At 39.5% G+C, this 27,554-nt stretch overlaps 3 protein-coding genes across 5 annotated transcripts; 1 reads left to right on the top strand and 2 right to left on the bottom strand.

Annotated features, from left to right (window-relative positions):
• Window positions 1-1,619: 1,619 nt before the first annotated feature.
• On the bottom strand, window positions 1,620-3,674 carry fancf (FA complementation group F). Its single transcript, XM_038706309.1, has 2 exons — window positions 3,580-3,674; window positions 1,620-3,339 (listed from the first exon to the last, which is right to left on the bottom strand). Exon 2 carries the CDS (start codon window positions 3,281-3,283, stop codon window positions 2,255-2,257), a length of 1,029 nt encoding a protein of 342 aa, XP_038562237.1. The 5' UTR covers window positions 3,284-3,339; window positions 3,580-3,674; the 3' UTR covers window positions 1,620-2,254.
• A 611-nt stretch (window positions 3,675-4,285) lies between these two features.
• Window positions 4,286-21,931, top strand: LOC119893904 (growth arrest-specific protein 2). Of its 2 annotated transcripts, none has more exons than XM_038706310.1 (8): window positions 4,286-4,450; window positions 8,641-8,802; window positions 11,619-11,749; window positions 14,912-15,056; window positions 16,277-16,340; window positions 16,476-16,674; window positions 16,761-16,868; window positions 20,459-21,931. In XM_038706310.1, the coding sequence occupies exons 2-8, from the start codon at window positions 8,658-8,660 to the stop codon at window positions 20,666-20,668; spliced, it is 1,002 nt and encodes a 333-aa protein (XP_038562238.1). In that variant the 5' UTR covers window positions 4,286-4,450; window positions 8,641-8,657; the 3' UTR covers window positions 20,669-21,931. The 2 variants fall into 2 exon arrangements, with proteins under 2 accessions (XP_038562238.1, XP_038562239.1); XM_038706311.1 differs by having other exon boundaries at window positions 4,288-4,450; window positions 14,915-15,056.
• Window positions 21,932-22,098: 167 nt separating this feature from the next.
• On the bottom strand, window positions 22,099-25,799 carry LOC119893914 (small VCP interacting protein). 2 transcript variants are annotated; one of them, XM_038706320.1, is made up of 4 exons: window positions 25,302-25,789; window positions 24,962-25,012; window positions 23,871-23,984; window positions 22,099-23,461 (listed from the first exon to the last, which is right to left on the bottom strand). In XM_038706320.1, the coding sequence occupies exons 1-4, from the start codon at window positions 25,362-25,364 to the stop codon at window positions 23,447-23,449; spliced, it is 243 nt and encodes an 80-aa protein (XP_038562248.1). In that variant the 5' UTR covers window positions 25,365-25,789; the 3' UTR covers window positions 22,099-23,446. The 2 variants fall into 2 exon arrangements, with proteins under 2 accessions (XP_038562248.1, XP_038562249.1); XM_038706321.1 differs by lacking the exon at window positions 22,099-23,461 and adding an exon at window positions 24,455-24,501 and having other exon boundaries at window positions 25,302-25,799.
• Window positions 25,800-27,554: the final 1,755 nt, after the last annotated feature.

Raw genomic sequence — 27,554 nt, 5'->3', positions numbered from 1 at the left:
ACATATCACGAGGCTCTGTCGACTTCCCGCTGTTTGAAGTGATACAATAACGCAACCCTGTCATTTGACGTTGCAGGTTAAGAGCAAAGGGCAATTTGATCACATTTATCTGAATAACTGGTTGGTAAATACCGCTGTACAATTGAGGGGTGACTTCCAACATAATGGGACCTCTGCAAAATGGTTGGTTATATTCAAATAATGCAGCTCCCTATCAAAGGAAACTAAAGATGCTTTGGCGTACGATTGACAATAATGGCAGTTTCATTTTTATTATCAACTGTCAGACATGTAGGTAATATTTATCCTGTAGAAATAATGGGTGAACATGTTTTCATCCAGTATAGACAGACTAAATTGTGGTGCGTTGCTTTTCTTGTAGGCTTCTCATTTGGAGTCAGCCAGTAACACATCTGACTCATCACCATGGTTTCTTTCCCACTCTGCCAGTTATGTCTAAGGCTGTGAAGAAGAGTGACAAACACAAAATCTAAAAATGAAAATAATATGGCAGTGTTCTGTGGCTAAATGATAATGTAACATGTAGAGGACGAACTGTGTCTTCATTTGCCCACAAATTATTTGTCTTCTTTTCTCACATTCTTCAATATCCGACTGGTTCAAATCTGATCTACAGTTACATGACTTAAATTAAATGAATTTGCATATATTTATAAACACAGGAGCAGGTGAAATCCCTTTCACCGCTGTTGCTTTCCATCCAGCCAGATGCATATGTTATTCATTGGCTGGAAATAAATTGGTTGTGTACATGCTGCCTCTTACTCAGTGACCCTTGTCTGTCTCTACGTGAATTGCTTTCATGGTGTGTTAAATGAGCTGTGGCAGTGTTGGTGTTTCCCTCCACACGGCGTCCGGGTCTCTAATCCGCTGTCTGCCAGAGTTATGTCACACACCAGCTATTGTGGAAGGTTTGATTGAAGACGTCTGATCTGACTAACTGATCCCTCGCCGCAGAGGTGCTCCGACACATGGACGAGGTCTGAGATGTGAATTGGCAGTCGAGTCACATGACTAGCATCTAGCCAATCAAAATGTTTTGATAGTCAGGCTGCAGCTTTGTGGTGAAAAGGCAATAATGACAGATGGTGTGTGAGAAGCTGAAAATGAGTTTAGGTGTGTGCAGTTGGAAAAGGGTGAATGTGATCACACAAAGATTTTACTTTTTTTGCGTACTGCAATTTCTTTATAGCGACTTGTCTTTTAAAACAATTTTTATCAAACCCATCTCTCTCTGCAGGTCTGCACAATGTGGAAATACATTTCATATTATTTTTTTCAGGACTTCACAAATCAACTGCAACAGAATTATATGAAAACAGCACATGAATAATTATTTGGTAGTAAGGTGGAATTTATCATGTTAAATGAACCACTGAATCTCTAGAGACCATTTTATAAAGTGTGAACTATTCACTGCATGACAATTACCTTCAACTTAATCCAGTCAGGTCACGTGCTGCTACCAATTACAAAGCAACATGCGATGCTACCATCTGTCCAAACTCTCTAAGATGTTTATTTTTAAGAAATGTCCAATTGTAATAGGTTGAAATAAAAATAACTAACTTCTGTTTTTTACAGAGTGCATGGATAAAGTGAATAAAAAGTTTTTATTACTGTGAAAGAACGCACGCTAGTTCAACTTACAAATGTGAGCATTTTTTAAAATACTGTCATCAATTTACATCTTTATTATTTTTCCATCCTGTAAAATAATCTATATTGCGTTTCTGATTCTGTATTAGTCTGCGCAGTCAGATTTGAAATGTAGAAGAAACCTCTGTGGACGACTGGACAACATTCAAGTTGTGAGCGCTGTGTATTTTGCGATGAAAGACCTGAGTTATATTAATATATGATACGATACCTGCATTTCTGTACTGATACCAAAACACCCCTTTTTCTCATTTATCAAAAAAACCCAAACTTCTTAAATGTTAAATATTGTCTAAATCCAAGCAGCCATACAAGAACATTGCTTAAATAAAATAGACTAAAATTAGCAAAAGTAAGATTGAACCTAAGTAAAGATCCGAGCAAGCACTTGATGCCAGCCTTCATTGACAACTTAAAAAAATCTCTGCTATGGACACATTTTGTTTGGTATCAATAAAGTATTCATGTTTAATACCCAGCCATAGTCAAACATTGTATCAAGGCATCAATATATACATTTGTCTATATTTTGGGCATCTCTTCCAGCTGTGAAGAAGCTCCAAGACTGACTGAGTCACTTGTGTAATGCTGACAGGAGGTCTCCCCAAACACTCAGACCTCTGACATCAAAGTCTCCATCAGACATTTTCAAAGCATTAAGCTCTTTTTCTCCATCCTCGCTCAAAGAGGGACAGGCCTCAAACAAGGCCAGGAAGTGCTTAGTGAGTCTCTGGAAGGACACTGTTCGGTCTGAACAGGTTTGAACCCATTCACCGTCACTTATGCTGTGCTCCATATCAGAAGCCCACGTTTTCAGCACATCATAGTAAGCATCTCTGAATTTCAGGTGTTCTTTAGCCAGGTCTAAAAGAAGTGTAGTAGGTAGTGCAGAACACATGTGCAGCAGCACACTGGGTTTTTTCTTCAGCCAGTCCAAGAGAAAATTCTGCGATGCAGTTTGTGCACCTGAGTTTTTTGTTGTCAGCAGAGCTGCAGCGATGACCAGACAGAAATGCTCTGCTGCTCCTTCACATCCCTGGAGGACAGAGTCTAAAAAGTGCTCTGTCCGACAGGCTTCACTGCCTTGGCTCAGCAGATCACCCAGCTTCTCCATCAGCATCACCCCCTGTACCTCAGCATCAACACCAACAGCTGACAGTGTGAGAGGACTCAGGATTTTACAAGCTGATTTGCACTGAATGAAGCGGCTGCACAAGCCAGTAACATCCTGATATTCACTCTGCTTGGTGTTTACAGGACTCATAGTGTCAAACAGTGTCTTCATGATGGAGCTGGGAAGCTCAGGATTGCTCAACAGTCCAACAAGTAACAGGTGCTGACACCGGGAGAGGTCCGAGAAGGAGACCTCTGTGTATCCGGGGAAGGCAGTTAGTAAACTTTGATTTGTGAGCTGCAGCTGCTTCTCCACAATCCTCCTAATCGCGGGGTTATTGTGAAACCTGGAGAACAGGTGTTCGCAGTATTGTGCCCAGTGAAAAGCTCTGGACAGAGTTTGTTTATCCCACTGCTCCACTACACTGCTGTGCGCTGCCACGGCCAGCAGCTCCGCCGTGCTCGCCAAGTTCTTCAGCACCGCCTCCATGTGGCGCTCTCTGCGTTCAGAGTTCAGCGTCTGAGCGCCGGAGGTGGACACTCACTCTGGAGGAAACACAAAACTTAAACATTCACCCAAACTGTCATCTGCCACCGAAAAACTGCCAAACGTTAAGGAGCTAGCTAGCTGCGAGTTAGCTACAGGTTAGCTAGCTAGGACTTCCGGTTGCACGTTTCAGAAACAAATCAGTTAAACAAATGTGGTAACGTTGAACATCTAGAGTTACGCACAAACGGGAATATGACACATTGGTAAAGGAAATAAACATAGTTGCTGTTACTCACATATCGTTGCCTTTTCTCTCATCCTGCTTTCTGTTTGTGCCGCTTTTCCCACTACGCATGCGCTCTTGACTGCAGCTTTAGTCAACTTGTTTTCCTTCAAAATAAAAGCTACCCAGAGTAAACTATTGACAAAAAAATGCTTTTATGTTTATTGTCTGGCTAACACATTTAGGTAATAAATGATCTATATTATATAATCAAGCCCATATCATTTGTAGGATTACAGGAAAACATCATCAATATAGCCTATTGATAATTCATAATAAAGAACTATTCATAATTTTCGCATTTGTGATTGTGTCTGCTTCACGATGGTCGTCAATATTACTTGGCATTTTTACAACTTAAACACGGTGTCATTCAAGTTTTAATACTCACAGCAAACATAACTGTTGATTTGACATAGGGTCTGTCAGTTTGATCAGATTACATGGGCACACAGAGAGAGAAAACAAGAAATCCATTAAATCAAAGTGTATCGACAAATTAATTTCTCGGGCTGATCTGCTGAATACAGTCCAGAAATGTCATATTGAGGTAACACAAAGAGCAGGGAAGAGGGAGGCACTGCCAGGAGAATCAAACTTCCCTCCCATCAACAGCAGCAGCGTGCTGTGAGTAGCCTTTTCTTGAGTGTGTGTGTGTGTGTGTGTGTGTGTGTGTGTGTGTGTGTGTGTGTGTGTGGTGTGAGTGCCGTCAGATCATTGTGCAAATGCGCAGAGAGAGAGACCTCCCCAGTCCACATTGGTTCAGTGTTTTGGAGCCTAACCTGTGGGTCGGTGCACTGCTGTGTAATGCATGAAAACTGGGATCCAGCAGCTCACAGGACGAGTGAGAGGAAGGTGCGCGCCAACGAGTTGAACCCCTAAGGGTGAGCACAGATGAGCTTTTTTTGAGTCATGCAAGACATTTTCGCTGTTTTCGTACTGACAAATAAATGTCAGACTTTCGAGTGCCTTTAGGCATATTCGGATTTAGGTCGGAGGGGTAACTTGAACTTTATAGCCCCTTGGTCCTCTCACAAGTAGGCTGTGCGCTTTGCGGAATAATGCCATCTTCTAGTTTATTTAAAAGTTGGGGCTTAGTTAACTCTCACTCCTTGACAGTAAAAAAACTCTTGCTTTTTTTTATTTCTCTCAAAAGTAGCCTAATTCAAGGCATATTTAATTACCCCGAATCTGACATATTTTTTTCAGTTGCAGTTCTCACTCATTTCATTGGTTTTAATTAGTGGGTGCTCAGCTGGATTTCAGTCATAACTCATCAGGCGTGCTCCCTTGATCCTATTTCCAGAGTGGTTTTATGTCTGTTGTGGCTGTTTTTTATTTGTGACAGTTGTAAAGGAGGAGACAGCTTTAAAGTTGTATTACAGTTGTAAATGAAATGTGCTGTTTTAAGAGGCCAGTACAACACAGTCCAAAACCAATTTATTGAACTAAATTCAGACATAGCACCAAACGATTTACGGTACAGGAATGAGTTTTAATGAGTCTGAAATGGCTTGTTGAAAATATTTACAACACAGGATCCTTAGTTGAAAATCTGAGGCAGCATAGATTTTGAAATTATTATGAGAGAATAAATCGGGATTTATGAGACTTCATGTGGTACACTAATAAACACAAGAACAGTGTTATTGGAATGTGTGGTATGATATTGTGAATATATAAACAAGATTTGTGCTGTAGGCTTGTTGTTGTTTACAGGAGAAAATTACCACCATGAGCTAAGCACAAAATGCTGGAACCTGTGCATAGGCATTCTCTGTGGGCTCCTCTCTGCATCCAGGGCTGTTCATTCTTGTGGGGCCTCCTCACATGAGGTCCCTGTATAACCAGGCACTAAGTCCCCTGCTGACCACAGCTGGTGACACAATGTGATACCTGCATAGAGCACTCACTCCCAACACACACAGTACTTATCTGCAGAAACATGCTGAGTCCCCTTGTTTAAATGGACAAATCAGCCTCCAGATCAATTTACTGTAGAGAAGAAAGGCATGAATGTCAGCGAGGGGTAGGAGGACAGAGCCACTCTTGTTTTATTTTTTAAAAGATGTGACTCAGCTGTTTCTGTCCATATGTCTGTCCTGGAGCAATCTGCAACCAACTGCGGCAGGTTGTGACAACTTCACTGAAGTCATGATGATTTTCAGACTGATATACATTATATCTGGATATCTTTGTATGTTTGAATATCTTTGGGCTATAAAGATTATCTTTTTATGATCCTAATCGTGAGTCTACTGTCAGATTCTGACTCTGATTCTGAAAACAAAGTCACTAGATAAAGCAACAAGTTCAGCAGACGGTACATACTACAGAAAGCCTGGTAGAGTGGTGGTGTTGGCTTTGTTTTTGGCCTACAGTTGAAAAGGTCAGGCTACAGTGTGGTGAGAGGAACCAGGTATGTTTAACAACAGCTAGTTGTTTAGGACTCTTTCCTGGGAAAAAATGGAAAACTATTTAAGAATACAGCTACTGAACTAAGATTAACATTGACGTCAAGATAAATGATCATTTCCATATGATTGGATTAATCTTACGTCATGTTTAAATGTAGGCTAAACTTTATTTGATTTTGTTGCAAACTGCTTTGGCAACATTGTTTAAATGAAACATTCATATCAATAAAGCTCACTGAACTGACGTGTTAATCCATAACTCAAATGTGAAAAACAGCCCTGTTTTAAGTTGTGTGACAATGCATTTTTGCAAGGGCTTTTTAGTGGTTAATTTAATTTAAGAAGAAGAATTTGTCCAACCTTTAAGTGAATCCTTCAATATCAAAAAAATTTTCATATAGTTTTCATTGGGCAGTGATTATGTGTAAAATATATAGTGTATTGAAAACAATGAGTGAAAAATACCCATGTTTTTATTTGCACACAACACCAGTGAATGGGCTTGTGTGAATGGGTCTTGTACTGTGAGACATGTGTTGTCCCAATGCCCTTGTTCTGTCTGTCAGCCTGCACCACAGTGGACAGGGGAATGTAGCACCTGTGTGCAAGTGGTGAGCTCCAGAGTTTGAGTTTGTGTGTACGCAACGAGGAGCTCTTGTATTCTGTCTTCTCTTGTCTGGAAGATAAAACATCAAGGTCCTGATGTCCTGTGTTGCACCACAATGTGATTTGATTACAGCCAACTCCAAAGGGACCTTGAAATGTTACACAGCTTTAAAGGTCAGATTCCTCACATTGTGTTGCACTCCCTCAGTACTCAGAGAGGACATTTTCAGCCATGACAGATTATGAACTAATTCAAGCTCATAGCACTTTTGCTTCCTTGTTTGAATAAGCCCTTCTTATAATTTGCATCAAACATCCTGTTGCTATTTGCCTACCGTGGGGAATGTAAGATGTTCCTGCTTATGTCCAAGCTGTTGCCAAAACATTATGCAACAACTTTAACACAGCTTGAAGAAGAAGAATTTAATGACAAAGAAATGGGAAGGATACAGAAGAACAAAAAACGACATCAATCTCTGTGATCCATATTGTAAAGTAATCTGTAACATTTGAAAAGTTAAGACGTCTCTGTCAGCTCATGTACTGCCACTGGGTACACCGTAAACCACTTCTTTTTTTTAAGTAACCCAATTTCTAACAGTTTTCCACAGTACTTTGCCCATTTTATTCTATTTCCTTATTCTGAATTTTTGTAATGAAGTCACTTGATTACATGACTACAGAAGCCTTTGTAGTAATGTAAGCTTTAAGTAAAAAAAAAGTCCTCCGTAACTTTTGTGATGTCACCATCTATAAGCTTCGAAGATGTCATCTCTATGTCTGCACGCTCTTTCCATGTCAGTGTGTAGTTTGGAGAGGTAATTACAGCACTTTTAAACTGTGAATATTAACTGCAGAGCTATTGATGTGTGCTGTTCCTCTGCTCATGTCTCACATCTGGTGCCCAGTTGTTTTGTCAATTACTCACTTGTCTCAGCAGCAAATCCACTGATGGCAGGACAGTGGACTGAAAGATTTTCACATTATAGCTCATACAGTGAACACTTGCTATCCTGTAGCAACATATTGGAAAAATCTGTGAGAAATTTTGCATTTATCTAATGACTTTACTTTGCTGGCAGTAAGTAGCAGTTAAATGTTGCTCTAAATATATTGACGTCAAATGCAGTCTCGCCGTCAGGCCTGCTGCAGTGTCGACTGGATTGGATTGATTTAGACTGTATAGTAGACTGTATCATAGATTGCAGAGTAATCTGAAGGAACTCTTTGTTTGTGTCTGCTGTTTGTTGAATAGAAGTCCTACTGTATGAGTCTGGCTGGTATAAAAGTGTCTCTTGTCCAGCAAAGAAGCAGACAGGAACTGTGCTGTCAGGGTCCATGAGAACGTCTCATGTCATCAGGTGGACTGTAAAACCAAACCCGGATTTAGCCAAGAGGACAAAAGCACTCAGTATTCATTTGATCCTCCTGTGATCCTGTTGGGATTATTGGACCCCAATGTCAGCTGTTAGTGAATAATATTGTCATGATAATTTCAATTGATTTGTCTATTGTTTTATTTATTTTTTCAAGAAGAAATACCATTCTGGGGAACCATTTGAACTATTATGAGAATTTGCTGGTTTCCCCTGTTTAACATTATTGCCAACTGTTTAATCGATTAATGAAAATAATTAGTTGCAGCCCTAATGTAGACTTAGAAATAATTTTCCATATTTAAATATGCACATAAGTATACAGTATACACATAACCACATATTGTATATACATGTATCATACACATCTGTCTATAAATATACATAAACATGGTAGATACCAGAGTTGATTGAGTGTGACCTGAAAAATGTCCATGCAGTGGAACCAACACCTCAATGCCACAGTTTCAACATTATAAGATTCACATATGAGGTATTTATTAAGATGCGTGTGTATTGCACATATGTTATTTATATTGTGTCCATATAGATTTCCTATATACAGTATGTAGAGACGTGTCTGAAGTTCCCTTTGCAAACTTGCTTTGAAGGTTTACATTGTGTCCCTGTCTGTGCCGTCTTCGTGCATCATGTCCTCCTCCTCTCCTTCCTCAGGCTGTCAATAGGGAACCATGTGGAGCTCCCTGAGCCCCAAACATCCCAGTGGCCCCGGCCTCACAGATATGCAGCAGTACCACCAGTGGCTGGCCAGTCGACATGAAGCTAGCCTGCTGCCCATGAAGGAAGACTTGGCCCTGTGGCTCACTAATATTCTTGGTAAGCAATAAATAAATGCAGTTCACATCTGACTAGATATTGGATATCTATATCCTAAATACATCCTTTAGATCATAAGTCAACCTCAGGGTTATTCCAGGCTCAGTTCAGTTAGCAATATATCATTGATTTACACTGACAGAGTTGGCTTGCGTCTATTTACTGAAAAGTGTACTTTAATCGGTTGGTATTTTTATAGTCATAAACTAGTTGTATTAAAACAATGTCTTTCAATGTGCATGTTTTTATGTTAATACTAGGTATATTTCATATTGTTGCACTATAGGGCCACAAATTGTGGTAAATGATTAATTTCCCAAACAAATCTTACTGACTTTGCTAACAAATACAAGGTGCTGTTGCTGATTCATTCAAAACACTGTTCTAAAAATAGCTTGGCTTTGAAAAATGTCCTTATCTTCAACATTAATTGAACTAGTATTGCTGATGTGAACACCTCTGTAGGGAACTGGAATCAATCTGAACCTCATTACAAACTATTTTAAAGTCACGCACACAGACATGCACACACACACACACACACACGCACTTACGCACACACACACGCTCACGCACACACACACACACACACACACACACACACACACACACACACACACACACACACACTCACCTACCTGAAGACACACACACACTGACATAGACTTGCATTAACTGAATAATGGGCATCATTAACAGTTCTTGAATAATGCACAGTGAGTAAGCAGTAGAGGGACCATCAGCAGAAGATTTGTGCAAGGTTCCTACAGTTCCTGATAAACCACCCTGTATAGTGTACTTCTTCAACAGTGTAGTCACAAAACAAATGCATGAAGCACTCTGACAATCTGAGTTTAAATTAGTGTCTCTAATTTAATGCAAACCAAACTCTTGTGTGTATGAAGAAAGGTAAGTTTTAGCTTAACACACACTCAGTATGTGTTTTTTTGTTTCTTTCTTTTAAATTTTATTTACATAAGCTTTGATTTCCAAAAATAGTCATCGGTCATAAAGAAACAAAGTTAAAGACTAATTTCCATGTGGTCCTCTGAAACAGTGGTTGCCAACCTGTGGGTTGGCACAAGAGACCACAAGAGGTCATGAGATTATTTCTTGGGTAGAAAATAAGAAAAATAAATTTCTGTGACAGCAAATGATGTTTCTTCTTAGTCTTTGGTTATATTCTGGTGATAGACTGTGCATGGACCTTGTGCTAAGAAGTATGTGCCAAACTACTATTTATCAGCAAATAATACGATTAAAATGAAGCAGTATGTAAAGGGAAAAGCATGCTTTGATTGAACTGCTGGCAAGTCATAGACGTGCACCCTGTGATGGTTGGTCACAAGCAGACATTGGGAACCACTGCTCTAAAATAGGCAAAATACAAATTCTTAAAATTCCTCCACCAGAGTATGTTACAATGTAAGAATTAATCAATTGTTTGCTAAATTTTCCAAGAGGCCAGCTGTCTGTTAATCAGGATTTCATCAGCATTTTAAGATTTTTTAAAGACTGTTTAGTCTTTAACGTACAGCCTGGTCTTTAAGAAGAGAGGAAGTATACTGATGTACCTCATTATTTGAGTTTTTTCTCTCAAAATTTGCTTTTGAACTATGTGTAGCTGCTCTTAATATGGTTAAAATTGTGCACCCAGTGGCTAAGAGTTACTCCATGGGACATCCTGAAGACTGTGTACAGTCTAATCATTTCTCAAATTAACTGGGAGACAATTAAGTTCCTGAAACTGACTCCTGAACAACTTAAACAACTTCAGTATTTGGTCTGCGTATTTGCACTGGAACCAGCTGAGCTAGAAATCCTTTGGTCTGCTATGGTGAGGGATCACGGACTTCAGAAGCACAAGGAAGCAGCGCAAAGAAGCACTGTGTTTGCAGTAATTACACAGTATCTATCAGTTTGTTGGTTTATGTCATCTTCATGTGTTTAGCACCTTAAGATTCTAAGAAAGAACGTGCTGATATGCTTAGCAGGTTTTACAGTTTCAGGTGGGAGGAGCGGTGCAGTGTAACGATGAGTCCACACTCAGTGGGAGGCGGATGCTTTGTTGTACTGATGAGTCATATTGTTGTGATGGGAGGTTGTGGGAGCTGAGCAATTTATACTCCTGCGTTTCTCTGAGAGTCCTCTGGAATATATTTTCCTTAAGGAGCGAGGGAGAGTTTGAGCATATAAGACGGGAACTCACTGAGTATTTCTCAAGATTTCAATCTCTCTTTTCTGGGCTCAATTACAACATTTGGAACTCATTAAACGTCAAACCCCCAGACCCCTCCTCCTATAAGAAACAGAAAAGGGATTAAAAAAAATCTCTCCAGTTTCTTTCCACAGACACCCCCCTGCCACCACCTCCTATTTCACAATGATCTAACTAAGAAGGAATGGTCCTCTGGAAGTCAGTCAACTGGACACCACATGTTGATCACCAATCTATCTCTGGAACTGTGCAGGATAATGAGCCATTACTGTGCACAATCAGATTCTCCCTTTTCATGTGACCTTGACTTTGCCATCCCATGGCGTAATACCAGAACTCCCCCCCTTAAGTCATATTGTAATATTTGAACATTTGGCTTCTGCAGAGCTGCTTAAACCCAGCAGCACAAGCCAAGCTCAATCAACCAAGTTGTTTCTGAGAGTCAACAAAATTGTGTCAGGTTCAGCTTCAGCTGGGATTGGACTGGAGATCAAATTTTATTTCCTTCCTATATTGTATATATGTATTCTAAAATGAGCATTATTTATGTTGCATTTATTGCTGGATTCTCTGCTTTCTTTATGTGTCCCCTGATCAGGTCTGGAAATCACCGCTGAGAACTTCATGGATCGCTTAGACAATGGCTTCCTGTTGTGCCAGCTGGCTGAGACCCTACAGGAGAAGTTCAGGGAAAGTAGTGGAGACCTGCCTGCCCTCGGCAACAGCAAGGTATGGAGAAACCTGAGCATTACAGTAGTCTGGCACGATAACGGTTACAGTGAAAACACTAATCTGGGAGCCGATGCTTGGCTGAAAGTTTTCCTGACTGACTTTTAGTTTGAATGACTAGACAGAGGATTGATCCTGAGAGGGGAACCATTTAGGCAGTAACATATTAGATCATTTTGATTGACAATTACCGTGGTAACAATCATTTAAACAATTCTCCTGCTTGCTTAGAAAATAATGTGAAATTCAGACATATAACTTATGCATGCTTTTTTACTAACTCAAATCCATGTTTAATATAAGTTTTCTAAATTGCCACATGAATGGTCCCTTGAAGACCTGTTTTTTTCTATAATTAATTGGGGCCAGATTGCTTAAAGACAACGGTACTGACATTTTATTGACTCTGAGTGAGACAGGAAACAGCTATACATTTCCATAAATAAGATAAATAAAAACTATACCTATTTCAAAAAATGTTGTTACCATTACCTAGGGGGAGTAATACAGAGACAGAGACACTGGTAATGGCAAATCGCATTGATATCCACCCTGTCCATAGATCTTGTTGATTAGTTTGGCAGCTCAGCAGAGACCATGAATCTCAGCTTTGCAAGTAGCTCTTCAGTTTCAGTAAGCAGTGCTGAAACTGAAGAGGGTGGGATGTGGGATGGGGGAAGGGGCCTGCAGCCTTTAGCAGGGCAAAAAAAGAAAAAATAAGGCTGGCAAGGACACATTAACTGATGGGGCCCCACATCCCCTGTGAGAATTGGCAGAACTACGTTAAATGTTCATTTATTGTGAGCCTTGAGTGAAGGTTTAATGAATTTTATAAGATTAAAGCATTAGCTGTAATTTAAACCAAGCAATCTGTGCAATCATATATTTTACTGGGTCAGTGCTCAAGAAAACAGAGCGATCAAGGTGCAAATCCTTTGATTGTATCAACTTCAGAGCTACAGCAAGAAGGTTTGATGCCTTCAGCAGCATGTTTCTGACAAATAAAAGGAAAATATTTGTCATGTAAATCCACTTGAGTCCAGTTGATCGAAATCCATAGAAATATCGAGCAAATTTGAATTGAGTAAAAGTTTTCTACTGCTTGATTAGCAGAGTTTAAAATAAAAATAAGAGAAACAAATCTGTACTTACTTACACATTGAATGGACATCTGGTCCTCAGCGGGAGGACATGTTTCTAACAGAGGGAAACACTGATGAGGGCATGTTTCTGTCCAGAGGAAAGGAAGCAAGAGACTATTTTGTTGGCTCTTTAGTGAGAGTTGTTGATGTTTGCACTGAGGCATTACTGGGCTGATGACGGTGGGTCTCCTGATCTCAGTGTGAGTGAGGCAGCACAGATGTGAGGAAATACTTGAGGTCAGTGACCGTGGGACAGCAGAGGAGCTACTGAAATAGAGGAGCCTATTGATCGCAGAGGCCAACAGAGAGAGAGAGAGAGAGAGAGAGAGAGAGAGGTCCTGAGGCAGATAGGAGTCCTGGACAAAAAAGAGAGAGTGGTCTGCACTGACCTGCAACTCAGGCTTTAAAATCATACAAAATTGCATTATGATGTTTTATAGTGAGCATGATTTATTGCTCTTTGTCATTGTTATAGCTACTAACAGCTCACATTAGGTGTTTTCAGTTCAGTGTGCCAAGAAGGACTAATCACATTCTCCACATCTGACACACCATCTCATCTTATAAAGTTTATAATTCATATCAAACAACTGTTGCTTTAGCAGCTTATCTTGGTATTTTATAAGATGTAACTGTTTACTGTTCTATTTTACCACTTTAAAGAGAACTACCATCTGCTTTCAGGCCTAATTATAACTTGGTGTGGTGTGTGGAGTCGGACTAAGTGATTCCAGCAGAGAGAAACGATGAATCCCTTTGTAGATGGTGTCCCTCGCGCATCTTCCCACGTGTTTGTGTCAATTAATATCGACTGCAGATGATTGAAGATGATATTTATTTCTTGCCATATTAATGCCATGTGCCAAGTTCAATGCCGCAACCTCGTTAATTGTGCAAATGTATTCCCAAACTATGGAAATGTAAAGAATGTAAAAAAAGGAAGTACGCTTATAAGCCGTCTGGTAGAGAGTTACATAAAAGATTATCACTCCCATGTCTGTTTATTAAAAATGAAGCTACAGCGAGCACTCTGTTAGCATAGCTTAGCACAAAAAATGGAAACAGGGAAACAGCTAGCTTGGCTCTGTCTGCCTATCACCACTTCTAAAGTTCACTAAGTAACACGTTGGATCTCGTTTGTTTAATCTGTCTATTCTTTTAAACTGTGCATGGACAGCTGTGAAGGTAGAGGTGCTGACAATATGCTGCAGGTCTACAGTCTAGGTCTTCGTTTTTCAAGCAAAGTAGGCCTACTTCCTTATCCTTGTTATTAGTTCCTGACCCTTTCAACATATGTCTAAGTTCTGTGCCTTCTGTGCAATTATTAGACAATGTAAAGGTGCAGATAATTCAACAAGCCACCACTGAAATAATAATATGTCATTCTGATTATTCGATCAAACCACACTGGCAATGTGGCCGGCATTATTTCTCCAGGAATGCAATGTAATTCAGCAACAAAAAGGATCCCAGAAAAAAAGTCAGAAGGAGAGCCTGGAAAGAAAAGAAAAATACCCACAAAAGCCTGCATATTTCCAGCATGAGCTCATAGCACCTTTCTCATAGCACAGACGCACATATCCTGTATAAAACCACAGCAAGGGCATAAATCTCCCCGAACAAACTGTGTGGGGGCTGAAACCCATAAGCATGTCATATGATCCCAAATCATAGAAGGCCTGGTAAAGTAGCCCTGGTTTTCTAACCCGCCATCTCCCATATTGATCTGTATGAAAAAGATCCTTGATCATGAGCTGAAACCAGAGCCTCAGCAGATGGAGAAGAAATCAGTGTAGATAAAAAGCGTGTGGCTTTATGTTTTGATGGAAACTCTGGGGGTTGGGCTGGACCAGTCACGCTGGTTTGTTTTCTCTTTGTCAAACGCAACACACACAAGTAAAAGATTACGTTCAAGTGTCCAATTACTGTTCATCAATGAAAGTTGGGAGGTATTCTTCATCTTAGGTTCAGTTTAGTGCAGCAAACATGAAGACATCTACTAACCTCTCTGTGTCTCCAGCAGAGTATTACCTATGGCAGGATACCATGCCGGCAGAGCGCTCCCTCTGGTTCCTTTTTTGCACGGGACAACACAGCCAATTTCCTGGCCTGGTGTCGTAAGGTTGGAGTTGGAGAAACATGTTTGTTTGAGTCAGACGGTTTAGGTGAGTGTACAATTTTTCTTCCATGAACATCAGAGCACTAGAAAATCGAAATGTTGGACAAACAGGGTGGTCTGTAAAGAGGCTTCAGTTTCCTCACAGAGATACAACACAGTCGGGTTTTAGCTGTCACTGGTACTGCCAGGGCATTGGACTCAGATTTCTATCTCCTGTGAATGGCGTGATTGAGCAGGTAGAGTATCATGCAGGTTAGACTGCTTCCCTCTCCTCCCCTCTGTGGATTCACATCTCCAGGCTCTGCTTCAAGTCCTTTGACAACCACACAAAGATCACAGGGGCAGCAGTGAGCACAATGATGGGAGCACCTCTACCTGACAATAAGGACACGTACATCTCAAATAATGTGCCCATGCACAAAATGTCTAGAGTAAAACAAAGGGAGCACAGATAGAAGGGTGTGAGTTAGTGAGAAAGTAGGCCAACGCTATGCAAATGTTTTCCTCAGAGGGGCATTTTGCTCTCTTCCTCATTCACACACTCAGTGTTGTATCTATGCCTCTCTATCTATTGCAAGGATTGTTTGCATGTTTTGTCATTGAAATATGCTTGCAGTTATGCCTGGTCTGAAATTATGTCCTTACAATTAGATGTACAGTCTGTGACCCTGACGGTGACAGAAATACCCAGAATTTTCATACATTCCTGTAATTTCTAACTAATGGCTGGTCGACCATCGCAAAGGAATTTAAACTATGCAAATAATTTCCACACACACAGTAATCTATCAACACTGCACCTTCACATGCAGTGGTAATTGTGTACTTTAGAAAACTGTAACAGCTGACACCTGTCTTTTTCTATCTTTCCTTCTTTCTTTCTCTTTCTTCTTTTATTTCTGTGGATGGATTTATCAGTTCAGCAGTAGAAACAACACCAGGTTTGCTATCATGCAGTGGATATTTTGTCTATAATGCATGGTGTGGTGTGTCACGGGTATCATACATCTTGTGTCCACTATCACTGTCTGGTAATATGTCTGATGAGGTTAAAACAAACACCTCGAGCCTACACAGTATATACATCCCCAGTCTGAACAAATTCTTCATTTGATTCCGGATTAGCAGGATTGCAGAAGAGAGGAACATTTGAATGCATGAAGCTCTTTTTTGTGTACTCATCCTCACTCGTTGCCTTTAACCAGATAACATAGATTGTCTATATACTGTAATTATTCAATATTAAAACATGATCTCTTCCTATAGTTCTTCATAAGCAGCCACGAGAAGTGTGCCTCTGTCTTTTAGAGTTGGGACGGATATCATCACGGTATGCTCTTAATTTTTATATTTTCTCTTCTTTAATTTTAGTTCATCCGTGACTATACTCCTATTTCCTTCTTTTGTAAATCTTTTCTTATTTCTACAGTACCTACATGAATTACTCTTTGTTTCCTTGGTCTAGGTACAATGTGGAGCCCCCTGGCCTCATAAAACTGGAGAAAGAGATTGAACAAGAAGAGAAAGCACCTCTTCCACCTCCATCACCTGTATCCCCAGTTCAGCCCCTCCCTCCATCGCCATCCTCATCTCCTTCCCCATCTCCGACTCCTGCCAAAGTCAGTTCCAGCAAGAAAAGTACAGGGAAGCAGTTGGATGATGCTGTAAGTTAGCACTTGTTTACTTCTGGATTTGCTTCTACTTCTGATTTCAGGGCAAAAACACATGTTTATCTTTGTGTGTGTTACAGGTAAGACACATCGCCAATGATCCCCCCTGCAGATGTCCGAATAAATTCTGTGTAGAGCGACAGTCACAGGGTCGATACCGCGTTGGGGAGAAGATGCTTTTTATACGGGTGAGTTTCTTACAATGAGGTTTAGATGTATGCAGCGTCAACAGTGATGGAAAAAGTATTCAAATCCTTTACATAGTGAAAACTTAAAAATGTTCAATTAAAATTGAAGAGTGTTATATTATTGATTATCACATAAGCAGTATTCAATGGTTGATTGAGGGAGGTCCAGGTACCCTCAGTACCTTCCTGGGTATCTCAGGCAGGCAAATTCACTATCCTCTTTTAATTATATTTTATCTTATGGCTTTCTTTTAACTGATGGTAGTTCTTGTAATTATTGAAATAAATAATAAATAAATAATAAGTGTAGAGTAAAAAGCGCAATATTTCCCTTTATTCAAAAGTATAGCATTGGTAACAATAAAGAAGTACAAGTGACTGTATCTAACTGAACTGGACTAGACATTTGGATCTCTGCTGTTAAACATGTCATGCCAGTTAATTGTGTTTTCTTTTTTTTATACTGAGTGGATATACAGTCAAATCACATGGACAGAGAAAACCTCCCAAAAATGACACAAGTTCACATTTTTGCTAATCCAATTCCATCCATTCTAATCATTTTCAAATCAGTTTGGGGTTGATAACAATGAGGTCTCACATTGCAATGCAAACCCCTCTCCATTCACACAGCATATGGCAGTATGTTGATACATGGGGCTGTCTTCGGGATGAAAGTAACCCATTGTGTCTGGTGAGCCTGCCTTTGCTGTGAGGTCTCGTTTACTGGTAATGGTATTCTGACAATGTCCATCTTCAGCCAAAACATAATGTGTCTCACTGGCTGCAAAAGGAAAATAACATCCACACGTTTCCATATGATCTGATGACCGAGTTATTACATGGAAATATGTTACTGAGCTATTTCACCCAATACTGGCCATCGTATTAATTACATCTTATAATCATTTTGAATCCATCAGAGCAGGAAATTTTACCCGACTTTCTCTGAATGGAGACATAAAAGATACTGGAGAAAGATAAATGGAGGCGAACACAGATTAAAGACATTGGTCCCCTTGGGATCCTGGTTACTTGGCAACCCACAACCAGAATTCACACCTCTAAGAATGTGATTCATGATGGTATGTTTGGGATGTGAAAACATTCAAAAGGAGTTCAATCTTGCGTGTCCTCTGCTGTCGGCCCATTATATTGCAACCAAGTTCTCAACCAAATCATATCTCAATCATTGTTTTGGATGAACAAAGTTGTTTTGAAATATAAATAAAGACAGTAAGACTCTAATTTTCTGCTAGAATAAGATGAGATTCTGTGTAAATCTGAATATTTATCATCATTTGATGCCTTTTCGATGACTGAGTGCTTCAGTCTTCATTGTGTTGCTGAGCAACCAAGGACAAGTGGTGAGAAGCTCACAGTGTTGGTTCAATGTAGTCTGCTATAGAGTTTCTAGTCTACACTATCTCACATGTCAAGTCAAGCTTTTTTATATATATTTACCCTAATCTTTACAGCCTATGAATCCCTTTATGCATATAACCTTGATTTAGAGAAGAAAAAAACTCCCCAAAAACCCTTTAATGGGCACAAAAACAAACATGAGCATTACCATTTGTTTGCCAAAGCGAATGTTAAACCTCTTTTGCTCAAGCAGTATGCCTTTAACAGTCAAGATGCTTTAATTAAAATTCCTCAGATGGTTTTGCCCTCCAGGATCTGCTTCCACTAAAGAGGCATGAATACAGTTAAGCCAAGTCACTGTCTGCAAGCAGCCGTGGAGCAAGGACATGTAGCACGTATAAGAGTCTGCTGCACAATGATCTTTATAGCCTGAGCGACTGACCTTCCCAGCTCCTGGAATAAATGAGGTGGCTATAGCCTCAGCAAGGGGGCAGCGTAACATCACAGTGTTTGTGAGAAGTGCTGTCCAAGCTCAGCCCCGGGCCCCTGTCCTTCTCTGGGCCGCTGAGGAGGCAATGGGCTCCAACAAGGGTCTGGTCCCAAAGCAGCATGATTGAAACCCCTCTGCATCACAGAGGTCCATTAAATCCACAGTCACAAAGCCTGAAGGCCTGGCCCTAGTGATTGGAAGCACTGCCCCACCGTTGCCCTCTTGATTGATTCTTTTAAGAGGCTTATAAATGTTGCATGTTACGCTGCTGGAGGGCAAGAAGCCTCATCTCTGACCAGACTGAGGTGACAACCTCACAAGGTACTTTATGCTTTTTATAAAACAATTTAGTTTTGTCTGAATCATTCTCCTACTGTTTGTGTTCTTAAAGACAAATATAGCATCCAAAGAGTCTTAATAATGACCTGTTAATTTACACACAGGCTTCTAATGGCGTGTTAATGAGGTACAGTAGGGGGTGATGAGGCTCCATAGTGAGGCAGACATGTTTTATGTGCACATCCTCTGGGGAATGTAATTCTTCTGTTTATTATGATGGCTGATGCTGCCATGGTACCCTTCCCTCTCTCTCCTGCATTTCCTGTCTTTCTTCAGCTGCACTTTGCAAGGTGAAAAATATCTATAAAATAATAATTCCTTGAAGCAGTGGGTACACGTATAGCCAAGCCGGTCTGTCTGGTTGTCAGTCTGTCAGTCAGTCCACCACTTTAGTTCAGATTATTAACATGGACTACCATGAACCTTTGAACAGACTTTCTTGGTCCCCAGAGGATGAATCCTGCTTTGGTGAGCCTGATTGCTCCCGCAGCGCCACCAACAATGTGACATTTTTGTTTCTTGGTGAAAAGTCTTGACAACTATTTGATGGATTGCAATGACATTTGGTGAAGACTTTCATGGTCCCCAGAGGATGAATCCTTGTGATTTTAACTCACTGACTTTTCCTCTTGCGCAACCAACAGGTCAAAGTTTTCACTTTTCCAGTTCTTACATCTACTACATCTAAGGTGGATTGGCACAAAGCCTTGTACAGACATTCATTGTTCCCTAATTATGTTCCTAATGACTTTGGAGATGGCCTGATTTTGTCTCTAGTGCCCACTCAAAGGTTCACATTTGTGGGTTTTAATTGAAGCCATGTAAGTTGGTGTAGATATTCATACCCTCCAGTGATTCATTGTAATAGCTTCCAGCACCATTATCTGATCAAAATTTTTATGTGTGCAACACTTTGGTTTACGACTCAATACTTGCAACATTCCCATTCACCTCAGCTGTGTTTAATGATAATTAGCTAATGTTAGCATGTAAACAAACTAATCAAAGATGGTATACATGGTAAACATTAGCATTAGATCATTAGCATTGGAGACTCTTTACTCTTGTTTATTATTCAATTCCAGAAATCAAACAGTAAGATCAATCAGTCACTCTGTTTGTCTGTAGCCGGCTCAACATGCCATTAGGCTGGTAAGAGATGGAGAAAGCTTCTCTCCAGGGACATCAACCTGTCCGAGGCCCCCTACATCAATGAACAACCTCAGACATCAAAGCCATGCTTAACTGTTCATTCAACGTCTGCCTGAGAGACAAAGGCTCAATCAGTGAAACGACATTAGTCCTATAGAACAAAGGGCTCAGCAACAACCATTTAAAGCTCTCCTTTGACACACAGACATCAGAAGTGGCATTATAATCCTACTTCTCTTTGCAGATGCTGCACAACAAGCATGTGATGGTGCGTGTTGGTGGAGGCTGGGAGACCTTTGAGAGCTACCTGCTGAAACACGACCCATGCCGCATGCTCCAGTTCTCCCGGGTAGAGGGCAAGATATCCCCCATCAGCAGCAAGTCGCCCAACATCAAGGACCTCGCCCCGGACAGCTACCTGGTGGTGGCAGCTCACTACCGCAGCAAAAAGTGAAGACATGAGACTGAAAAGTGCCATTAATAAAAGCACACAGAGGCTGACTTCTTGCAATTTAATCTCTAATGGACATGGCTATATAACATAACCTTGTTTTTACACATTATGTTTGCAGACACAAATGCATTCTTGGCACACTTGTCAAATGGATGTTTGTGAGCAGATGAAGCCTGGAATCAGACTTGTGTGCTTTGAAAAATGTGTCAGTCGTTACAATACAGTGAGTTAACTGGGTAAAAGTGAAGCTGTACATTACCTTGACTTGTATTTTGAGCTGTACTGTAAACAATATATCACTTATAGTAGGTAGAATCTTTTCAGTTTTTAGCACATATGCTCCTTTCATGCAGTCAATCAGGCATATGGAACCTGGCTGTTTGTACATGTTTAAAACAGACCTTTTTATGAATGAAAGTAAGTGGTGGAGGTTTCAGACACTTATAGAAGCCAGTATTCCTTGGCAAGCTGGTGTGTATGATAGTTGAAAGCAAATACACATTTTCCACAATGGCAATTAATTGCCCCCCCCCCATTTGGTTGATATTTCTATCCTAAATGCCTTGAATACACAGGTGGCTCTAGTGGCCACCGCACTGCACAACTAAAGTTTAATGAAATTTTAGGAATAAGTGGGAAACTTACTATCCAAAGAAATGTAATTTACCAAATCTTTACATGGTAGTCCACTGCAGAATGTTCTTTAAAAAGGCCAAATCTCTCCTAGAAAGCACACATTGGCCATAAAATCTTATGGCCTTTTCTTTATGATGTATTTTTTTGTAATTTTATTTGACTAAGAAAATTAAGCAATACTTAGATTGTTTACATGTTGAATAACTATGCTATGCAACACATTTTATACTATTTTCATTTTAAATAATTATTCATTGTTAGGGTAGCTCCTGCTTTATATCATTTCTATTGTAAGGACAATCACCTGTAAAAGATGCAGTATGTAGTTAAACAGAAGCTTGTTGATTTATGATAGATAACAATGCAGTAGATTAACTCATTTGAGGTCTGGCAGTTCTTCCATTTTGTGGTGTTACTGACCTCTAGAGGTAGTGCAATCATTGACACTTGATATAGAATTTGTTTTCTGGGTTTAAACTCTTACAACTAATAGATATAATTTACAATTATCATTAATGTATCATTATCATTTAGTGTATTAATTTGTACAACCTTTTACCTGGAAAATGAATGTGGTTTTGGTTTTTAAATGTACATTTTCAATAAATTCGTAAAATGAAAACATTGCCTACTTTGCCTGTAAACATTTTAAGCAGGACTGGGTACAGGAAGTTATCGGACCAAAAGCCTGAACCTTAAAGAGGCTTCTGCACTGGATTTAAAACTTTTTTCATTTATGCAAGACTGAAAAATACAGGTAAATATTCAATGAATCAACAGACTAAACACAAGAGTAGCAGAAATGTGATTTATTGTAGCAAATAACATTGGATTTCCTGTTCTACAAAATGTCGAGAGCACCAGAAGCATTTAAGGATCGAGTGAAGGCTGTAAGAAATGCACTCAAATCAAAGTAAATAAAATAGATATCGTACACACTTCACTTATTCTTTTCCTTCATTTATTCCCATTTCCATTATAGTTGGCATGAATCTCTCCCAACATTGTGTGTGAGCAAGCATATTTGCTGTTTACCAGTGTATAAACTGTGTGCAAATAGACAGCAAAAAATATTTAACAAAAGCTTTTTTGTCAAATGGCAATTTGCAACACATTTCATATTTCTGTAATATCTAAAATTAAGCAGGCATCACATCAGTGTTTTGCATACAGTATAATTTAATGCAACAAACTCAAATTGCACAGAGAAAAGGCTCTATTAAAGGGGCAATGGCAAAGACCAATGCAAAGAACTATAGGCCATGTAAACGAGGTCACTTAAGGGCGTATCCAAGTGCACCTCCTTTTCATTTTTACTGGTTGGAGAATGCTTTAGTGTTGTTTTACATTATTCAGCAAAATCATGTATCTGCTGCACATTGTGTCAAGTGTGTAGTTTGTGCTTCCTGATTGAATCACCAAATATGTGACACACTGGTAACGAAAATATACCAGGGACAAACGAAGTCCCTATAGAGGTGTTTGCACTTGTCTTTGTGTTGCCAACAAGCAGAGCTCTAAAAGAGGCAAAACGGGTGTTAACTGGGTGCCTATTACTGTATATTAATTCTACAATAAGCACACTTCAGTTTCTGTAAACATAAACTGTGTTTGACTTGTGAAATGTGCATAATGGATTTTTGGAGAAGTCATACAAAAAGTGATGTGGGAAATGTGGATTTACAGTGAATATCCTCTGCCAGGAAAACCAAAAAAAGGATAGTGTTGAGTACAGCTTCCGCAGAGATACTGCTGGATTCTTTTTTTTTTTTTTATCTAATGTTAGTCACTGTAAGAATGTCATCAATTGTCAAATACAGTCAAATAACTATTACAGTAGGATCTGTATTTGCTTGCAAATTTCAGTGTCATCTCTGACTTGTCCAAAGGTCCAAATCTTCCTGTAGAACTTATAACAGGGGGGCAAGTCCTGATGTTCTGTCTGTGTTCACTTCAGATTGTTCTGCATGAAGCATGATAACTGTGGCCTTTTGCGCATTACGTCATAAAAAGGCAAAAATTATTATTATTATTTTTTTTTTAAAGGACATCAGTTCAAACATCTTTCAAGTCATCTTGCAGCGATACTTCATGTTGTTTTGGACTTCGGAGTCAAGACTTCAGGTTTTACCATCTATGTTTTCAGCCCACCTGCCACTAGAAAAGAAGGAGGGAAAAATTATCATAACAACCTTCCGCCTTTGAGACATAGTGCTAGTTGATTTATCAATTTTGGTGGTGGTTTACAGTAGATTTTGGCTGAATAATACATTATTGTAAAACGTATTCAACAACTTATACAAGGCATTTCTCAGCCTCAGGCAGAAACTAGAAAGCACAGACCAGAACCCCTGGATTGTCACATAAATCTCTGCCTGCTTTTATGAGATTTGCTCTTGAAAGATGGTTCAGTATCACTAAACTGTATGTTGGATAATATCTCTAGCTTCACAAGGAAAGAGAGTTTAAAGATATTAATTTGTGCTGGACCTCAGGAACGACAGTTTCAATTCTTCTGTTGTTCTAGAAATAATATAGCTCTGGTGATGGTAAACACAAAACTAACCTTCAACCCACCACCACTGGACACTGAAGTGGTCATCGCCTGTTTCTCAATGTCTTCCTGTTTTTTCCTTTTCCTCTCGACCGCTTCTGGATTTTTAACACCCCTGTATGTTGTCTGAAAAAAATAGAGTGGAATAATATCAAGCACTTACAGGCAATAGCTTCATTTAAAAAGGATTTCTATCGTGTTTATATATTAAAAACATAAACAAGCAGGCTTAACACATGCATGGTTCTCAAAAGCATTTTAGTCAATTATTTTATCACAACCTTTTCAAAGTGAAAGTTAAAAAAGTGTTCCACAGCCTGTTCAAAAAGCATAAGGCATGTTTAATCACAACTTGCAAATGGACATTCAACTGCCAAATAAGTCAACTCGGATAAAAGATGGAGCAGCTAACTGAAATGTAACTGTGGGTTAGGGCTCAATGCTTTCATCTGCAGTGGTAAACGTGTAAATTGTCCGGGAGATTTGAACATCAAAACAGTGACTTGGAGCAGAAAGATGTGGTAGTTGAGATATCAGCCAATCCAAAATATTCACCTGGCCATGAATAGTTTTCATTGTGGTCCATGTCTACTTACCTCGACACAACTTTAGCATGGCGCTTACGGGCATGCAAGTGGCTTTTCTGCACAATAAAAAAAAATCACTCACCACACTGCCATGGGCATCTACCTTTAATGGGGTATATATATTTAACAGCAGGCTGCAAGGATAGACTATACTTATTATATGACTAAGTACATATAGCTAAAACAAATGCAGTCTAAACAACCCTGCAGTAAATCTTATCTCTCCAAAGGATGTGTTCAAGGTTGTGATTTATCGCTTAGGCTAGGCTTTTTGGTTATTTTGGAGGCTGTAGAGTGCTAATGAAATGTTAGAGACACCCCTCAGTACAACAATACAAACTTACAGCCTACAATAAAGCCTACCTTCAAGATGGTAGGATTTAGTGCAGAGCTTATATATTATAACTCATTCGATTTATTAGTACCTAATAATCTGGTGTATTAAAAAACTGTCTTGACAGTGTTTTAGCACTTGGCACATAGACGGTTTCCACTTATAAAAGAACCTAATGTTACCTCTTTTTGTCTCTTCTCAGCGGCCTCAGCTAATTGTCGTCTTCTTATCTCCTGAAAACACATATAGAAAACTTGTAAGGCACAACTGAAAGCAAACTGTCTTCACTTAGCTGTGCTGGGCCTGGAGCATAATACTTACCATGCCGGTGTTACTGAAGCTAAATACAGTCAACGCCTACTGAACATTGCCTAGTAGGGCCTACTGGTGTCTGACAGATGATTAGTCAAATTAACGCAGCGTTAGAAGTTAATTTCCATCTAACCATATTGAATATTGGAATACAAGTGCGACTGCTTTAGTGACACAGCTGGAAATAAAAGTTTTGGTAAATTAACTCACTGGATCTGGAGTGACAACTACGTCGTCCGCTGCTCCACCAAGGCAAGGTAGGCACATCCCCATTCTTGATTTTATAGTCGAGGCAAAAAAAGCAACGTGGAAAATAAGTTATCAGTATCTCGGCAACTAGCTAACTACCTAACTAGCCGATTTCAAATTGCTGGTATGACAGTTAAGGCAACAGAAGCAGCAGCTTCTAAATTACTCCCAACGGCTGAGGGGTCGTCTAGCATAACGTAACCGTTAGCTAACGGCTTCGGTTAGCTACGGTAACGTAAGCATTCTAGCTGATGTCTAGCTTAAGCTACCACTACGAGCCCAGTTACTCTGCGAGCCACCTAATAAATTAGTTCTCCTCACACCTCTTCCTTAATCGCTTCGGCATTTGAAAAATGTCTGCAGACGTCTAAGTCAAGCCATATATTTTCTCCTCTAAGTTTGTTTTGGTTAGAGTTCAACTGGCTGACTAGTCTGACAAGGTAAGTTATGTTCAATAATGTTAAATGACAGATTTCTGCTACTACGCTATAAACAAACTGTCAGCAATCAAAAGACTATGAGACTACTGCTGTTTTCGCAGTTAAAAGAGTAAAGAGCAGTAGTCTTATTTATACCACACCGTAGTTAACTTAATTGTGTTAAAATGTGTTAATTGTAGTAACGTTTGTGAAACAGGGTTTTGAACATAGCTCTGTGTGACATGGGGTGGGGGTACGCTACACGCTCGTCCTCTGATAGCTGGTCCAACTGCACCACCATGTGGCGATGAACGAAACGGACGTAATCGCCCTGGTCATAATATTAATAATAACAACCTGAGTAATATTAATCACCACTGTAACACCACTGACTGCTAATACTACATACCGATGGTTGGATTGCATGTCAATCACGACTAGTCACAAATAATTTTTAATTAATAAATAAATTCATTCATTCTTAATTGATAAATGCAGAGGGGATCAGAATATAGTCGGTTTAAGACATTTCCTGAATCCAGTAGCCTATAATTACTATATTGAGTTAGATTAAAGGTAAACGGCACAAAGCGAAAGAAAACTGAATATAGGACTTCTAGCTGATAACATTACACAATACAAAAATACTTAGAGTAACTGATTATTTAGGCCAAGTGTCACACAAATCCAAATCCAAGTCAAATATGTTTCAGACAGTGTATGGGCTTTCCTCTCTTGTTATAGGCATAATTTGTTGCCAAACACGTAGCCCAGACTAATGATGAAGCTTCATATGAAGTGACTGATGCTACATACAGGAGTTCCGCCCAATCAATACTCTACAATCAATAGCCTGAGAGTTCATTGTTGTAGCACTTTACACTTTAAACTCCACCCATCCATCTTTGCTGCACTGCCCGGGCTACTTCACAGCCCAGTGCTGCACTGTGGGGATGGCAGGCTCATGAGATTGGACAGCTTTTGTAATTCTTCAAGTTGTCATTCCTAAACTTAGGCTACACATGGGGAATTTGTACTGAATGCGCAAGTACTTGCGATGGAAGTCAAGGTGTCACAGGCTCTTGGCAGCTCCTCAGGTAGGTTTAATTGCGAGTTAGGTGTAAAACTAAAATTATTCAATAGCTACTGAATACTGAATCTGTTATAAGGATATACTATGTTATTTACCCTACTTTTGTATTTTTTGTTTAGTGGTTTGGTCTTTGAAATTAAGTGTTTATGCAGTCAGTTTATTAAAAAACAAAATTTTAATAAGTTTTGCAACCTCTTGTAACATGTTATGCATATATGACATTTATGACAACAAAACCATCTTTGCACTCTAATTTTGTACTCAACAGACATTCTTGCACATAAAAGTACACTTATACTTGTTAACAATTGTCCATTATAATGCTTAGTCTTTTATTCTAAAAACTGTTAATAATGCTGTAAAAGCTAATAATTGATGAGTGCAGAAGAGTTCAGTATACAGTATGAAACATACTGTTAATCTACTTGGTGATTTATTTATGAACTGAGATGATAATGAATGAATGGAGAAAGTTAGTGAAGCTACATGAGTCAGTGATAGTTTTTTTTAAGAAGAACCCACATGGGCACTTCCTTCATGTCATTTTCCATAAATGTGAAATAGACCATGTGGTCATGCCTACAATAAATAGAATACAAATCACATAATGTGAAGCGAGTAATGCACTTAATGTGTCTTTTTGAAACGTAGCATTCATTTTATCATTGACATGTTTGCACGGCACTCAGGCATGCTCAGTGT

Source organism: Micropterus salmoides, unplaced genomic scaffold, assembly GCF_014851395.1.
Source record: "Micropterus salmoides isolate LMB-PRFRI ecotype aquatic unplaced genomic scaffold, ASM1485139v1 Ms_hic_scaffold_8, whole genome shotgun sequence".
NCBI lineage: Eukaryota > Metazoa > Chordata > Actinopteri > Centrarchiformes > Centrarchidae > Micropterus > Micropterus salmoides.
The sequence above is the reverse complement of the archived record's forward strand: the minus strand, read 5'-3'. Positions and strand labels throughout refer to the sequence as shown.

Bases quoted from the DNA above. Each gene is read 5' to 3' on its own strand.
- fancf (XM_038706309.1), bottom strand. From the start codon at position 3,283: ATGGAGGCGGTGCTGAAGAACTTGGCGAGCACGGCGGAGCTGCTGGCC.
- LOC119893904 (XM_038706310.1), top strand. From the start codon at position 8,658: ATGTGGAGCTCCCTGAGCCCCAAACATCCCAGTGGCCCCGGCCTCACA. The intron at 8,803-11,618 runs GTAAGCAATAAA...TCCCCTGATCAG, and splicing joins GTGGCTCACTAATATTCTTG to GTCTGGAAATCACCGCTGAG. The intron at 15,057-16,276 runs GTGAGTGTACAA...CTCTTCCTATAG, and splicing joins GTTTGAGTCAGACGGTTTAG to TTCTTCATAAGCAGCCACGA.
- LOC119893914 (XM_038706321.1), bottom strand. From the start codon at position 25,364: ATGGGGATGTGCCTACCTTGCCTTGGTGGAGCAGCGGACGACGTAGTT. The intron at 24,502-24,961 runs GTAACATTAGGT...TTTATTGTGCAG, and splicing joins CTGAGAAGAGACAAAAAGAG to AAAAGCCACTTGCATGCCCG. The intron at 23,985-24,454 runs GTAAGTAGACAT...TATTTTTTTCAG, and splicing joins CATGCTAAAGTTGTGTCGAG to ACAACATACAGGGGTGTTAA.